Here is a 17,717-nt window from a genome sequence, read left to right as displayed (position 1 = left end):
CTTATAGGTTAGATACTGTAAACAATAGTTGAAGTAGAAATGTAATATATAAAAGCCTTCTTTACATCTGGAAGATCTAAATAGTTACGATAGAGTGTAAGCTGTCCCTTTTAAGTTTATAGCAGTACAACTTCAAGTAAATTACTCAGCCATTTAAATTATGTAATAAAAACATATCCCACAAGGTTAATATAGTATTTAATTTCATATTAAGTATTAATGATTAAATCTATTGCAAAATGCCGTATGAACTGGGTGTTGAATAAGTGTCTTGAAAACTAAAGGTCAATTCTTGACTCCAACAAAGACCGAAGGCTAACTACACTTAAAATAATTTTAGACCAACTATGGCCAGTACCCAAGGTTTAATAGCATGTTGATATTGTCAAGCTTTAAATGGACCAGGATCTCAAGTCTGATATGGCACTGATAAAGTCGAACCATAACTTGATCTGTAGCAAATTTTCAGTTCCATGCCGATACAGTTGACTAATGACATATCGGGATCTTGGTTAAAGTCAATAATTTAGATTTTTCAGATTTTCAGATTTCTTTATTTAATTAACCTCCACTACTGCACATACAAGCCATTAAAATGACCATTAAATAGCCCATTAAGATTTCCCATTAAAAAGCTATTAATTAAGTTGTTAATTTTGTACCTTTAATTGCTGTTAAAAAAGGAAAATTAATAGCTATTAAATATATTTTTGGAAGGAATATAAAAGCTCGCCAATTTAATGGCAATTAAAGGGAACCATTTTTATTTTTAACGCCTATCAAATTTTTTTGATGGTTTTTGTTAATGGAAATTAACTTGATCTTTTTCATTAATTAATTACTATTAAAGGTACAAAATTAATGGGGACAAGAAAACAGCCCATTAAAATAAAAAATACTTCCATGTTTTAATGGTGTATTTCAAATACAAAAATGGTATTTTAACAGCCATGAACATTAATGCCCCTTAAAGAGAAGCAATATATCACCTTACATTTTTCAGGAATAATTGCTACTACAGGTATATTTTTCTAGATTTTTAATAACCATTAAATTATATGGCATTCTTGATTATCTATGGAATATATAATAAGACATGTATATCTATTCTCTGCATCATTAGAAAATTTATTACATCATTATGTTGTGAAAGCACTATTGTTACAATATTGAAAGGATGCCTTCAATCTATCACTTTGAATGGTAAAATGAAAAGAATGTGCAGAAATTAGACAAGTTTTTCAACATGAATGTTCCTTCCATTTTACTATGAAATTTTCCAGTAGTGCAGAGAATGTAGAATAATGTAAGACAATTTGTCTTACATAAATATTTAGGATGCAAGACTTCCTGCCCTGAATGAAAAAAAGGTAATTTATACCTAGCTTGTACGATATGCTAATATCATTTTTATAGTATGAGAGAACTCTATGATATGCAATGCCACTTGTATTGCAATCATGTTTGTATTGATGTTATTTGTATACACATATATTTAATAGAACAGAAAAATAAAGTCTGACAAAACTTGTAATGTTCTTTGTTTTGTATACATTTTCATCTACATCATATCTAGGCTGAAATTATGTGAAATCTAGTCAGTATTTTTCCAAATTCTTCTGAAATTCCTTGAAAAACATGTCCTTCATGTGGTCGTCTTTCATTACTATTGTTCCAAATTTCCCTTTAGGTAAAAGTTTAATGAACTGGTTTTCACAAGCAAGTTTCCATACACAATATTTCATGTCAGGATTTACTTCATAATCTCGGGTACTGATTTTCATCTCGAATTCGTCAATTGAAACTTTCTGGTCTTTGTAAAATGGTTTGCAAGTGTTCCTTATGATGAAATCATTTGTCATGTCAGCCGTTTGTAAAATTCCCCAATATAATTGTTCGTTGGAATACTCCATCAACACAAAACTTTTGAACTTGGGAATTTCTGTACTCTTACCACCAGAACTGTTCCCTGGAATTTCTGTACTCTTACCACCAGACCTGTTCCCTGGAATTTCTGTACTCTTACCACCAGACCTGTTCCCTGGAATTTCTGTACTCTTACCACCAGAACTGTTCCCTGGAATTTCTGTACTCTTACCACCAGAACTGTTCCCTGGATTATCTGTACTCTTACCAACATAACTCCCTTTCCTTGGAATTTCTGTACTCTTACCACCAGAACTGTTCCCTGGAATTTCTGTACTCTTACCAACAGAACAGTCCCCTGGAATTTCTGTACTCTTACCACCAGAACTGTTCCCTTGATTATCTGTACTCTTACCAACAGAACTCCCTTTCCTTGGAATTTCTGTACTCTTACCACCAGACCTCCTTTTCCTTGGAATTTCTGTACTCTTACCACCAGAACTGTTCCCTGGAATTTCTGTACTCTTACCACCAGAACTGTTCCCTGGATTATCTGTACTCTTACCACCAGACCTCCTTTTCCTTGGAATTTCTGTACTCTTACCACCAGAACTGTTCCCTGGATTATCTGTACTCTTACCACCTGAACTCCCTTTCCTTGGAATTTCTGTACTCTTACCACCAGACCTCCTTTTCCTTGGAATTTCTGTACTCTTACCACCAGAACTGTTCCCTGGATTATCTGTACTCTTACCACCTGAACTCCCTTTCCTTGGAATTTCTGTACTCTTACCACCAGAACCCCCTTTCCTTGGAATTTCTGTACTCTTACCACCAGACCTCCTTTTCCTTGGAATTTCTGTACTCTTACCACCTGAACTCCCTTTCCTTGGAATTTCTGTACTCTTACTACCAGAACTGTTCCCTGGATTATCTGTACTCTTACCACCTGAACTCCCTTTCCTTGGAATTTCTGTACTCTTACCACCAGAACTCCCTTTCCTTGGAATTTCTGTACTCTTACCACCAGAACTGTTCCCTGGAATTTCTGTACTCTTACCACCAGACCTCCCTTTCCTTGGATTTTCTGTACTCTTACCACCAGAACCCCCTTTCCTTGGAATCTCTGTACTCTTACCACCAGAACTCCCTTTCCTTGGATTTTCTGTACTCTTACCACCAGAACCCCCTTTCCTTGGAATTTCTGTACTCTTACCACCAGAACTCCCTTTCCTTGGATTTTCTGTACTCTTACCACCAGAACCCCCTTTCCTTGGAATTTCTGTACTCTTACCACCAGAACTCCCTTTCCTTGGATTTTCTGTACTCTTACCACCTGAACTCCCTTTCCTTGGAATTTCTGTACTCTTACCACCAGAACTCCCTTTCCTTGGAATTTCTGTACTCTTACCACCAGAACCCCCTTTCCTTGGAATTTCTGTACTCTTACCACCAGAACTCCCTTTCCTTGGAATTTCTGTACTCTTACCACCAGAACTGTTCCCTGGAATTTCTGTACTCTTACCACCTGAACTCCCTTTCCTTGGAATTTCTGTACTCTTACTACCAGAACTGTTCCCTGGATTATCTGTACTCTTACCACCTGAACTCCCTTTCCTTGGAATTTCTGTACTCTTACCACCAGAACTCCCTTTCCTTGGAATTTCTGTACTCTTACCACCTGAACTCCCTTTCCTTGGAATTTCTGTACTCTTACCACCTGAACTCCCTTTCCTTGGAATTTCTGTACTCTTACTACCAGAACTGTTCCCTGGATTATCTGTACTCTTACCACCTGAACTCCCTTTCCTTGGAATTTCTGTACTCTTACCACCAGAACCCCCTTTCCTTAGAATTTCTGTACTCTTACCACCAGAACTCCCTTTCCTTGGAATTTCTGTACTCTTACCACCAGAACTGTTCCCTGGAATTTCTGTACCCTTTCCACCTGAACTGTTTCCAACAGTAGTTACCGTCACATGTTTTTTAATTTTCTCAGCATTTGGTTTATCATCATCTGGTTGTTTCCTTTTGTTCAAATTTGCTGCAGCAAGACGATCTTTCCTCCACTTGATGACATGATTTATTAGTTTGCTGGATAAGTTTGTTTCACCATTACTTGCAGATTCAGGTAGTTCAGACTCTGAGTCTCTGTCCTCTGAAGAAATTTCATTTACAGATTGAATGGCAATATCAACAAACATGTCATCCATATGTGTGGATACAATAATCCCTGATGCCATGCTATTTTTATTCATGCTTTTTGGTCAGCTGAACCATTTGCCCAATTGTAAATTGATCCGGACCGTCTGAACTGGTACTTGGCACAATATCGGTACCGTGGCTGCTAGATTTTACAGGTTTTAAAATATGTTTTCCTTCGTCCTCATCACACATGTATTTTCTCCGGTTTTGCAGATTGGCTCCTAGCCGTTGCCACACTTCCCTGGACTTTGGTTTCAGTTGAGGTGCAACTATGAAAAGGAAAATTTTTGTTAATTGATAAGAATGATGTTCTTCGTTTAGACTGTTTGCATTTTGTGAAAAAAAACAAAGATGAGTCTTTGAAACCCCCCGAACGGAATTTCTCTAAGGTGCTAGACTACAGAAAAGCTTATGAAAAGACAAAAAACAAAACCCAAGCAAACTGTGTTGCCACTGCCACTGGATGTAAAAACAATGTGTTAGCAAAATTAGAGGGACATGACAGAGTGAATGAATGCTTCCCCGATGCATGTCACACAATAAAAGATGTAGTACAGAATGTTATGAATGTGGTCACTGGTAACAAAGTCAACATGGAAAAAATCATCAATTCTGAAAAGAAAATGAATCGCTTCCATCTTCTTTCCAGAGGCAACACTAGTGCTAATGTTGATCATGGTGAAAACATTGCTTGTAATCTTCAATCCGACTCCGAAGGTGAAACCACTGAAACAGAGACACTAAGAATTTCTAATAAGAGAAAAAAGTTTAATTCTCAAAATAAATGTGCGACGAAAAGAAAACATCTGATCTCCCATTCCAGTTATCGAAAACTGAAATAATCCTTGCGGATGAGCGTGCAAAGAGTATTCGTGTTCCAATAGGTTTTGGATTAAAACCATCCAACTTTATTAGTAAAACTACTTGTTTAAAATCTCATGACTGGAAACAACTCGCCACAAATGGTATTCTTAAATTCTGTTTACATGGCCTATTAGAGCAGCAATGTAGAGAAACCCTTTTTCTTCTATTTGACTGCTTAGCTGAAATCTGTAAAGAGAGTATCACAGCAACCGACATTGACATTTTAGAATGAAAGTTAAATAAGGCTCTTGTTATGCTAGAAATGTACTTCCCGCTGCATTTGCAGAACATTACAATACGTCTTCTACATGACATTCCAGAGGGTCTAAGGCGGTTCGGGCCAGTTTACAGAACATGGATGTACACTTACGAAAGATTCAATTCCTGGATCTGTAAGAGAGTTCTAAATAAGCGATATCCTGAAGCCACCACTATAGAAACCTTCCTTTTACATGACTGGTGCCACTACATGTTGAGCTCTGGACGCATTTCTTTGAACTCCTTACAAATGAATGTAAATGATTTGATTGGAGAAGAGTCACAAAATAAAAGTGATTCAGCAAAGTATGTTGTACTGAAAAAGAGAGATGTTAAGGCAATTCATAGAGAGTGCAATACATCAGGATGTAATTGTGAACGGTACTTCAAGTACTATTACCACAAGGAAACGCATCCAATCACTCGCCATGAAGTGTCATACTGTTCTGAAGTAAAAGAAAGAAGCAACGCACTTACTATTTCATCATTTATATGCTGTGAATTTGACAGAGGTCCACCTGAACGAAAAGTTAAGTCAGGGAAATTTGTTGGTTTCCGACGTATTTTATACTTTGTAGAGCATAAAGCCATGAATGATGCATGTAGTTCACAATTTTTAGCTTTTGTGGAATGGATAAAAGATATCCATTTTGATTCAGAAACCAAACTATGGTTTGCAATTGCTCAGAATAATGACTTGCCAAAATCTGCAAAAGCTAGATGTAGTTATATTCTGACAAACCGCCTTTCAATACCCCTGGTGACAGCGATTGAAACAGAGAAAATATGGATTTTGAACAGTGACAAGGTTCAGTACAAACGCATGTAAATTAGTGTTTCACTCAAAAGGTATAGATATATGTTTGCCGTGTACTTCACAGCTTAGTCTATTGAAAAATATCAACAATTTTTTATTGAATGTTTATGATTACAAACTAAAATGTAAGAAACTACAATTTTCCCTAGGAATTGATAAGCCAAGAAAATACATGATTTATATAATGCAATTTTATTTGTGATCAATTGCAAATCCAGTCAAATACATATGTATCCAAATTTAAAGTAATGGCATATATATACATAAGATTGTTTTAATGACACTTAAATTTAGAGATTTATAGACTTGCATGAAATTACTTTTTACTTAAAGAATTTAATGCCTGTTAATTAATTGGTTGTTGAAATTTAATGGCACTTGGAAAACACCTTCAATAAAATTTCAGATAAAGCATTTGTTCATTGACTGTTAATGGCAATTAAATAATTTATAGCAAAGTTAATGGCAATTAAGTCACTTTGTTGTCATGCAAAGAAAGTAATAATAATTAAAATGAACTTGGGTCGTGTACAAAATTAAGGAAACGTTTTAATGGCCATTATTTTTCTGTTAAGTGCAATTAAAACACAAAGATACAAATTTCAAGTATCTTTTATCAACATTAATTTTTTTAACAGCATGTTACATCAAATTTTGGGTGTTAAATGACAATTAATTCTTTGTAATTGTATCTTAAAACAAGATTTTAAGTGCCTTTTTAATGGCTTAAGCAGAAACCTGTTAAAATATATCAATACAAGATTTAATGGCCATTTTTAACACTTTTAATGATTTTAATGATAACTTCATGAGATTTTAATGGTATTTTGATGACCTCTGTCTGCAGTAGTGTATGCCAAATATTACTCATACCACAATTGTCCAATGTAGACTTTACTGCTTGTAACCACTGAGACTGGCAATTGTTAAAGTAATTGTATTTCAACAAAAAATTGTACACTATGTGAGCAAGTTTACAGTCATGTGACTCGACAATTCTAGCCCAGTAAGTAACCATCCGTGTTTTGATATGTACACGTCCAGTGTCACCATACAACATATATCTCGGTGTACTTTTTTTAACACCAAGTACATTTCTCAAAAAATCTAAATGTACTTTGTCTATACAGGCTGTGCTTGAGAAACCCCAGATTTCACATCCGTATAACAATATAGGAACAATTGTTTGGTCAAAATGTATTAATTGACAGTCAACAGGTAATCTTAAACTATGAATTCTAGTATACAGAGCACACTTGGCTTTTGTAGCCTGTCGTACAAGATTAATTTTTGCTTCTGCAAAATTCCTACTTTGTTTAAATACAATACCAAGACATTTGTAACGGTCAAAAATTTCTATATCCTTCATATATATATGTACATATACATTTCATTAGATAGTGCTTTAATAACAACAATTATCAATCAGTTGTTTTATAATTATACAATAATGTAATCACAAACAAGTCTTTTATCACTGGTGACACAATAAAACAACATCCTTTTCAAGTTTCAATTGGTCAACCCTTGTTCATACATCCTGTATTCATATCTCCCTTGTTTGTAAGGTATGGCAAATGCCATTCCCCGTTTGCTCTATTCCATGTCATCCCCTAGGTCTAGATATACATCATATGCCTCCCTGTTACAGTTGCCATCAGTGGTGAACACATATTTATGGAAAGTTCCATCCACACACACGGCTGAAAACAGAAAAGAGAAATAATATAAAGGTATCCTTGGTATTCATAATGGCAAAAATCAAAAAGATCTCATTTCTATGCAGCTGATTAACTAACTCCATATTTCAGAAACTGGTCAATAACCAGGCTGATTAAAGTCATTCTTCAGGAAAAGTTTCTTGGAGCAATGCCAAAAATCCAATCCAAGAAATTTTTACCTTTATGCTTATAAAGTTCCTTTTATCATTTATCAACAAGGTCATAGTATTCAAGAACCACTGTAAATGAAAACAAACCAAGTAATGCCATATACTTGCAATGGCACAGAAATGGATGGTAAATCAAGAATAGGACCCTTGGATTTAACGATAGAATTAGATTAACACATATATTGACCAAATAATACATTAATATAGTGGTTTGGTAATAAAATGATTGTATACAATTATCTATTAACAATGGAGTTTGAACCTTCCAAAGATTTATGATGAACTAATAGATGAAGAATTTGTACCTATGACTGAATGTCCTGGTCCAAATGCACAAGCACAGGCACATTCAGCAGCCACAGTGAAGCTGGCAAGGCCCCACTGGGACTCCACATAAGTTCCGAGGAACCCCATTTGTTTGAAGCTGTGGAGTAAAATAAATATCAGTGCAAAATGCAAATATATGATGTGCTGGAAATTTCAATTTTTTCTTATGAATATATAAGAATGTTTCTATAATGTTTACATTTTATACTTCTACACATCAGAGAGATGTATATAGACATCATAACATGTGATAAATGGTACAGACATATTTATCATGGATGAAAGGACTGTGTACACAAATAATTTTATAGGGGACTAGATATACAGACATTACAGGGGATCAGGTGTACATAGATATCATTACAGGGGACTGAGTATATATATATTACTAGGGATCAGGGGTACATAAACAAATTTATATGGGATCAGGTACACAGATGTATTGGTAGGGGATCAGAGGTACACACATATTTTCAGTGGATTAGGGATACATAGATATATTTACATTGCATTATTAGTGCTCTGGACAACTAGAAAAATAATGTTTCATCTCTCTGATAACTTTATAGTTCTCAACATCAAATCATCTCTTGAAGTGTACTCACGAGGATCTTTTATTCAAATGAGTTTCTTTGACAGCAAATATATGGACTGTTCCCTTGTCACTTGATGCACAGAGAAAAGCTGAGTCATGGCTGAAGGAGATACTACAAATAAAATATTGTAGGGTTTAAATTTCAATTTAAAAAATGAAAACCTTCATTAGGTCAATATATCTGATCTATATACATCAGCGAATTATCATGGCTGTGTCTGTGATAGAATTTGTAATAGGATGATAGACTTACCAGTAAAACTTTGTGGTGTCTGTGATAGAATTTGTTATAGGACAATAGCCTTACCAGTAAAACTTTGTGGTGTCTATGATAGAATTTGTTATAGGACGATAGCCTTACCAGTAAAACTTTGTGGTGTCTGTGATAGAATTGGTTATAGGATGATAGCCTTACCAGTATAACATTGTGGTGTCTGTAATAGTATTTGTTATAGGATGATAGCCTTACCAGTATAACATTGTGGTGTCTGTGATAGTATTTGTTAAAGGATGATAGCCTTACCAGTATAACATTGTGATGTCTGTATTAGAATTTGTTATAGGATGATAGCCTTACCAGTATAACATTGTGATGTCTGTAATAGAATTTGTTATAGGACGATAGCCTTACCAGTATAACATTGTGGTGTCTGTGATAGTATTTGTTAAAGGATGATAGCCTTACCAGTATAACATTGTGGTGTCTGTGATAGTATTTGTTAAAGGATGATAGCCTTACCAGTATAACATTGTGGTGTCTGTGATAGTATTTGTTAAAGGATGATAGCCTTACCAGTATAACATTGTGGTGTCTGTGATAGTATTTGTTATAGGATGATAGCCTTACCAGTATAACATTGTGGTGTCTGTAATAGTTTTTGTTAAAGGATGACAGCCTTACCAGTATAACATTGTGGTGTCTGTAATAGTATTGGTTATAGGATGATAGCCTTACCAGTATAACATTGTGGTGTCTGTGATAGTATTTGTTATAGGATGATAGCCTTACCAGTATAACATTGTGGTGTCTGTGATAGTATTTGTTAAAGGATGATAGCCTTACCAGTATAACATTGTGATGTCTGTAATAGAATTTGTTATAGGATGATAGCCTTACCAGTATAACATTGTGGTGTCTGTGATAGTATTTGTTAAAGGATGATAGCCTTACCAGTATAACATTGTGGTGTCTGTGATAGTATTTGTTATAGGATGATAGCCTTACCAGTATAACATTGTGGTGTCTGTGATAGTATTTGTTATAGGATGATAGCCTTACCAGTATAACATTGTGGTGTCTGTGATAGTATTTGTTAAAGGATGATAGCCTTACCAGTATAACATTGTGGTGTCTGTGATAGTATTTGTTATAGGATGATAGCCTTACCAGTATAACATTGTGGTGTCTGTGATAGTATTTGTTAAAGGATGATAGCCTTACCAGTATAACATTGTGGTGTCTGTGATAGTATTTGTTATAGGATGATAGCCTTACCAGTATAACATTGTGGTGTCTGTGATAATATTTGTTAAAGGATGATAGCCTTACCAGTATAACATTGTGGTGTCTGTGATAGTATTTGTTAAAGGATGATAGCCTTACCAGTATAACATTGTGGTGTCTGTAATAGTATTTGTTAAAGGATGATAGCCTTACCAGTATAACATTGTGGTGTCTGTGATAGTATTTGTTATAGGATGATAGCCTTACCAGTATAACATTGCAGTGTCTGCTCCTCTCCTCAGCTCTACAACTTGTTTTTTGGTCACAAGGTCAAACACCCTTATTAGTGTTCCCTGAAACAAGACCTCAGTGTATTTACCTAGTTTTACAGAATTTGATGACCAATATAATTTACCAGGTATTAACACTATTTTGTGTACTATGAATACAATTAACACATTGCTCCTCAACAGTATTCCTCATTACATATAATCTTGCGTTACCTTTTTAGAAGCAGTTGCCAGGAGTGTGCCATTCTGGTTGAGTGCAAGACAAGCAAGGTCATTCTGATGGGCATTGATGGTAATAGGTGAGGAGGACTGACCAGGCTGAGTAGTCTCCAGATCCTACCAAAAGAGAGTGTTAAAACCTTATGATATATTCAGTACTATAAATATGACTTTACTCAATTCCTGAAAGAAGTGAGGTAATCCAAACTATGTGTGTGTAAAAGTCTATGAACTTAGTTATACTCATGACTTTACCTGTCCGAGGGAAGAGGGCCAATCGTGTCTGTGTTTTGAAATCTATTGAATCAAATACCCAGTACTACATATCACTTTACCCGGGAAATGGGGAGGTAATCAATCCCAGTTGAAATATATTGACCTAATTACTACAAATTACATTACCTGTCCTGGGGAAGGGAAATTATCAAGGTTCACTTTAGTAGGGAGGTAATCAAGATTATTAAAATCTCATCACATAAATAGTACAAGTCTCTCTACCTGTCTTGTTAACTCTTTGTAAAATAATGCCTATAGTAAAGGTAGTAAAGGATGATATACAGAAATACATTACAGACTTCAAATCTTACAGGTTATGCACATCTATTTATACAAGTACAATAGACTTTAATCAAAAGTGACAGCAAATAATAATTCTGCAGCAATGTGAATATTTGTAACAGTATTGTTTTGCAGTATTATTGCACTTATGTTTTAGAGGGTATCAGCATTGTGGATGGGTATAAAATAACAAACAACAGAAATATGTAGCCTTTAACTGATTATGTATCTACCTGCTTAAACTACATGTATTTGTTAGGTAGGTGCTACATACCACAATTTGAATACTTCCACACTTGTGTCCAGGAAACACCAAAGTCTGGCCAAACCCACTGACCTCACACAGACCTGATCAAGTAAAACATACTTAAAATCTAAAAACTACTGTTCTTGAATTTAATTTCACTTTACATGAGATGCCAGTTTTATGTTTACGATAAGGATGTAGGAAGTTGAAAAAGTAACTTTAATTCACACATATTGTCATGGCATTTATGATTGATTAAATCATTAAATTAGTCACATTTTCCTTCTTCTTTCAAAGAATATTTCCTCAATATTTTCTTTACATTTCAAAAAACATTAACACACACATTTACACTGATCATGATGAAACTAATTGACTGGTGAGCTGTATATGTATACATAAGGTAATTAAATTCTTCTCAATTTCATTTGTAGTGATATCAAACCATTCAAAGAAATCTGTAGTGTAGATTAAGAGATACCCATACTTTTTTTTTGACAATAACAAGAAGGATCTGATTCAAGTATACATGTACTTACATTATCTATATTGGTTTCAATAATGAAATTTAATGTCTAACTGTTCAGTATTGATGTTGTGATTCTATCAACACTTTCATTGGTAGTTATATTATCACTAGTACATTATAAAATAGTAGATAAACAGTGACATGTAAATCACCAGTACATTATAAAATAGTAGATAAACAGAGTGACATGTAAATCACCAGTACATTATAAAAATAGTAGATAAACAGAGTGACATGTAAATCACCAGTACATTATAGATAAACAGAGTGACATGTAAATCACCAGTACATTATAAAATGATAGATAAACAGAGTGACATGTAAATCACCAGTACATTATGAAATATTAGATAAACAGAGTGACATGTAAATCACCAGTACATTATAGATAAACAGAGTGACATGTAAATCACCAGTACATTATAAAATGATAGATAGACAGAGTGGCATGTAAATCACCAGTACATTATGAAATATTAGATAAACAGAGTGACATGTAAATCACCAGTACATTATAGATAAACAGAGTGACATGTAAATCACCAGTACATTATGAAATATTAGATAAACAGAGTGACATGTAACATATCTCATTACCTTTAGGATTATCCCTGGTGCCAAATGTGAACAACTTTTGGGGTTTGTTAGGGAAACTGAACACATGGACCTGGTTTCTCAGCACAACTACCAACCTAGTGAAAAGAAAGACATTATCATTGTTAATAGGTATTAGAGCACCAGATCATGCCTACATTGTGTTATATTCATTTGGAACTTTTAATATACTATGATGGTGCCATACCTTTACTTATTGAAACAATAATTTACAAATATGATATTAACACAAATTAGACATATAACAACAACTTTACACACTATCATACATTAACACATTAAATTTACACACTTAAATATTTAGTACACTAATATTAAAGTATGATATCAAAGTAGTTTTCAGTGATAAAACCTAAAATTTCCATTAACTGAAGCAAGAAGGTATGAAAAATATTAATAATAAACTTTTTTATATTCATACAATCTTAATCATACCTTTCCCTTTTCATTTTGACTGCCACTACTGGCTGTGCAAATGTTATTTCCAGAACAACCTTTTTAGCTGGATCCTTCTGGGAGTCATCCCAAATCAGTACTGTTGATCAAGCAGGAAAAATTTTACTAAACAAAACTACCTTGATTGGTTGATTCTTTAAGATTCTTTTAACTCTGAACACAACAATTTTGATTAATGTATTTTTGTTACACTCTGAAATATTATATTTTACTTCCTTGTATAATGAGTTCTCTTTCTTGTTGATAAGGTCAGTGATATCATTGATATCCATATCACATTGTTACCATGGAAAACCTTTTAAGCTCTTTTTGTGTATAAACTTTTTTCTGTATACACTAGAACTTCACCTGATTTATCTAGTGAAATATATATTTATAAATAGAAATGGTATTTTTCTGAGAAAGCATGTGGCCAGACAGGTGATCCCAAACATTAATACCTCAAAACTGGATATAAAACTTGAGGTGTTTATTATTTTGTTTGTTTATATTTGCTGTATGTACTATTAACAGGTGTATTATTTAAGGATGTGCCAGGTTAGGTGGTAATGAAAAACCACTGACCTGCGGCCAATACCTCGCAACTACCTTGAACCTGTAACCCAGAGGCCACCTTCCACCCCTAATCTATTCTCCAGGTGTCTTGGCATTCAGTAGATTAATGTAATCAGAGATGAATGCTGGATGATGACAGGTCACTGAAAACAACCTTGACTTGCCCCACACTCTACCAGCATTGATCATATAATCAACCTGTATTTGACCCTTTGAATTAAAATCATTATATTAGTGACTGCTGACAACAAGAACATCTCAAACATTGTGAACCATGTAAAACTGACATAAGATCATTACCTGCTTTTTCATCAAAGCGGGGAAAGCTGCCACCTCCAACAAGAGCCAGTAGGTTTGTACGGAACAACATCTCAGCACATGCCAGGCTTCCCACTGTGTCATGGTCTGTGTCAGAAAATGTTTGGTGCACAGTAAGACTTGTTAAATGTAGTCACTCTTACATGTCAACTGCTTTCTGTCAGATAATGGTTTATGTACAGTAAGATTTCTTTAATAACTTCCTCTTGAATTGTCTACTCTTCTGTGTCAGATAACATGTGGTGTACAGTCAGGTTTTTATGTATATTATTAATGACTTGTCAATACTTGCAATATTAATTATCATAATTGGTAAATCAAGAGAGTCTTGGGTTGAAGTCTATAAAAAGACATTGGGTATTATAAATGATTTAGTCTTTAATCTTAACGGCAAGACATTGAATTTAAAACAGCATAAGCATATTTACATACAATATATATCAACAGCTTCATCTGAAATTAATAAAATTCACATCACTGTGTCATGAATGGAAACTTCAATGTATTTCAATGCATTTGATAGCAGCCAACCATATACATCACTCTTGTTGGTCTGGATCCTACTGATAGCAGTACCTATATGTACATTTTCCATGAATAAAACTTGTTATTCCTTGTTGTTTAACCTTATCATCTAGTATAAAGTATCATATGTACCTGGAAGTATTAGTTCTTTGCTTTTTACATGTAATTGTATGTGGTAAAGGGAATAGGTCATTGTAAATATACATCTACATGATGTGTGATCCATAACAGAGAGAATACATATAAATTCCATTAAAAAAAATAAATGTACATGTTTGAGTATTATTGATGAAACTGTACAGGCATCATGTCATCCAATCTCTAGAACAATACAATCTGTCTCTATTCTTTCTGATCTTTACATTGTTTAGGACTGCTTCAGTTTTAAATCAAAACTTATATAGCTAGTTAAGAGCCTCATGCTCTGAAAAGGTAAAAATACTAGGAAGTTTCTGGAATGATCATTAATGTGTATTAAGCAATAACCAATACTTAACATTAATACTTCGATGTCATACTCACTGAGATATAACTTCTGTGTCAAAGGCTCGACGTTATAGATCCGAAGACCTGAATCTGTCGCACATATGAAACAACCTGAAATTGATTAGGATCATGATTAATTTACACCTGGTTCAGGCATGTACACCAAAGCCATTGATGACAATTGTTATTTCCTAATAAATTAATATACATATAATAATATGCAATTATACATGTGCAATATATGTGAATTATAACCTCATTTTACTATTATAGAAAATGTGGTGAAATTTATAACATTGACCATTAAAGTTACTCTTTTGCTATGAGGCCATATGTGTGAGGATCAATAGGTCATTTTGATTCAGTAAAGCCCACCACAAGCATATCTACATGGCTTCTTTTATGATACATTGTACCACTTTAACAGAAAGCTGCCTTGACCTGACACCAATTCAAAAGTATGATTTGCATAAAGCTGCCACATATTTTTCAAATGTATGATTTGAAACATCTTAAATGTTTGATGTATTGGTCTTTTGTCTGATGAAACATTTCAAAGAATTTATATACCATATATATTGTTAGAGGAGAGTGAACAGATAGAATCAGACTGAGAATCAAATCATATATCTTTGATTCAAGATAACTGCTCTAACCAACTTAGATATCTAAATACATCCCATGATCCCTTTTCTTTCCTGTAATGATCACTAGACCAATATCATAAACGATTTGATAAGACATAGATTTTGGAAAATTTTAAGATTTAAATGTGCATCATGATATGTAAATGGTGCTTTCCTTCTGTGACATGCTTACCATGATCCTGGTTAAAACTTATGGAGAAGATTCCCTTGGATGACATTGTACTTGTTTATGATTCAGCCAACCCAATTCAATGTATTTCTGCAGGGTTCCATCTTCTGTGATCACATGAAAAGGCTGCAGCAGCATACATTTACATACATATTTCTATTAGTTACATACCTATTTACATACGTGTGGAATCATAGTCTCAGTAAAGTACATGTTAGAAGTAACTTAGTAACATGCTGGATTTATCAGAAATCAATGGAACTGATGTTTGTGAATATCATTTTGTATCATCTTATTTCCAGTCTGTTAAACATAGCTGAAAAACACAACGTAATATTGTCAGGACAATTACTTTTCTATTTCATATAAATATAACTTGAAAATGAAGACAAAAATGGCCTTGCCCTCGAAGTCTTGACCTTTACTGCTGAAACACAACAATGTCAAAAGTACACTTATACTTGTTCTTTGCATAAAGATTTATCAAATTCCATGAAAGCATAAAGTGGAATTTGATAAACGACTATGTCCAAAGTATACTCATTACTTTATCCTTGTATAAATATGGACCAAAATCTATGCAAGAATTGAGTTGCTTAGTGTTTAAATTGAACTAAGCAATATTTTCTAAACATCCAGCATCACTGACTATGGCCTTGACCTTGGATCCCTGAAACACTAGTGTCCAAATTGATTGTTTGTCCTTGGATCCCTGAAACACTACAATGTCCAAACTGATTGTTTGTCCATAGACGTTTCTACCAGTGGAAAGTATCTGCTATCTAATAATGTGTGAGTTGCAAATCAAAATACTTAGCAGTGCCTTTAAACATTAGTGCAGATGCTTATGAAGATGTATATACCTTTTGTACTTAAAAATCAAACTGTTTCAGTAAATTTTTAAAATGAACGACTCCTTTAGCTTCTACCTTAGGATTGGTCAAACACATCAAAAACATACCCTGTCGCTGCTTGTGTTCGATTGAATAACCCTTCGATCTCTGGCTGGCCACTCAATCCCTTGAGTAATGAGAAATTATCACTAACCGAGGCTAGTAAAAGTGCCTTCTAGCCTACTCTCAATTTCTAGTTTTAAGGAAGATATTTGTCTACTCTTTATAAAGTCATTTTGGTACTTCTGAAATAATTTAGGTATTCTGTGTATTCATATATTTTTATCAATATTTCACAAAAAAAGTTGGTGAACCAACTTCCGTGGAAAGTATCCGTGGCGCATTATCTTCCTTCAAATCTCCTCCTTCCATAATTAATTCTGTTTCTCTCCGTGTCTTTCCACAATCAACCATAATGACAAAACCTTCAACCAGTTGAAAATGATTATTATTTGGTAGAAACAATACAGCTTGAAGAAATGACCGATCCGAAATACATAACGTTTCGGAACCGAGGTCGAGACGATAACAATACATCTGGGTTCTGAAACATTTGTTACCCGTGACTTACCACTACACAAATTTTCCGGAGATAATCAGTCGTTTGGACATTATCATATCATTGACTTATTTTCGACAATATGTTTCTTATACATGTAGGGGAAACGCCATCTAAATATATGTATAAACTGTTCGAAATCCACGAATACGTATGATGATGATGGCCAAGATTCATCAAAACAAACCAGAATCACCTAGATGCTTGGATATGTTCTTAAAGGACAAACACGGCAATGGCTTAGACGAAAATATTAATTTACGAAACAACGTGAAAATAAACTTTCGAAACGCATTATGAAATGTACATTATAAAAAAAAAGTTCGTACTTTAAATTTTGTCATTTGATTTTAAAGAACTTGTTACCAAATGGTTATTATTATG

General features: G+C 34.1%; 2 protein-coding genes across 3 annotated transcripts; both read right to left on the bottom strand.

Annotated features, from left to right (window-relative positions):
* Window positions 1-1,598: 1,598 nt before the first annotated feature.
* Window positions 1,599-4,109, bottom strand: LOC132545971 (uncharacterized transmembrane protein DDB_G0289901-like). The gene has a single exon (XM_060209654.1). The coding sequence runs from the start codon at window positions 4,107-4,109 to the stop codon at window positions 1,599-1,601; it is 2,511 nt and encodes an 836-aa protein (XP_060065637.1).
* A 2,074-nt stretch (window positions 4,110-6,183) lies between these two features.
* LOC132545976 (WD repeat domain phosphoinositide-interacting protein 4-like) lies at window positions 6,184-17,492 on the bottom strand. 2 transcript variants are annotated; one of them, XM_060209659.1, is made up of 12 exons: window positions 17,346-17,492; window positions 15,885-16,007; window positions 15,102-15,176; window positions 14,037-14,141; window positions 13,161-13,260; window positions 12,708-12,802; window positions 11,609-11,682; window positions 10,771-10,893; window positions 10,535-10,620; window positions 8,834-8,935; window positions 8,207-8,325; window positions 6,184-7,713 (listed from the first exon to the last, which is right to left on the bottom strand). In XM_060209659.1, exons 2-12 carry the CDS (start codon window positions 15,928-15,930, stop codon window positions 7,607-7,609), a joined length of 1,032 nt encoding a protein of 343 aa, XP_060065642.1. In that variant the 5' UTR covers window positions 15,931-16,007; window positions 17,346-17,492; the 3' UTR covers window positions 6,184-7,606. The 2 variants fall into 2 exon arrangements, with proteins under 2 accessions (XP_060065642.1, XP_060065643.1); XM_060209660.1 differs by having other exon boundaries at window positions 15,885-15,988.
* Window positions 17,493-17,717: the final 225 nt, after the last annotated feature.

This window comes from Ylistrum balloti, unplaced genomic scaffold (assembly GCF_031769215.1).
Source record: "Ylistrum balloti isolate Yb309-2 unplaced genomic scaffold, AGI_CSIRO_Ybal_v1 Utg369870, whole genome shotgun sequence".
Taxonomy (NCBI): Eukaryota; Metazoa; Mollusca; class Bivalvia; order Pectinida; family Pectinidae; genus Ylistrum; species Ylistrum balloti.
This window is presented reverse-complemented; position numbering and strand designations above follow the sequence as displayed.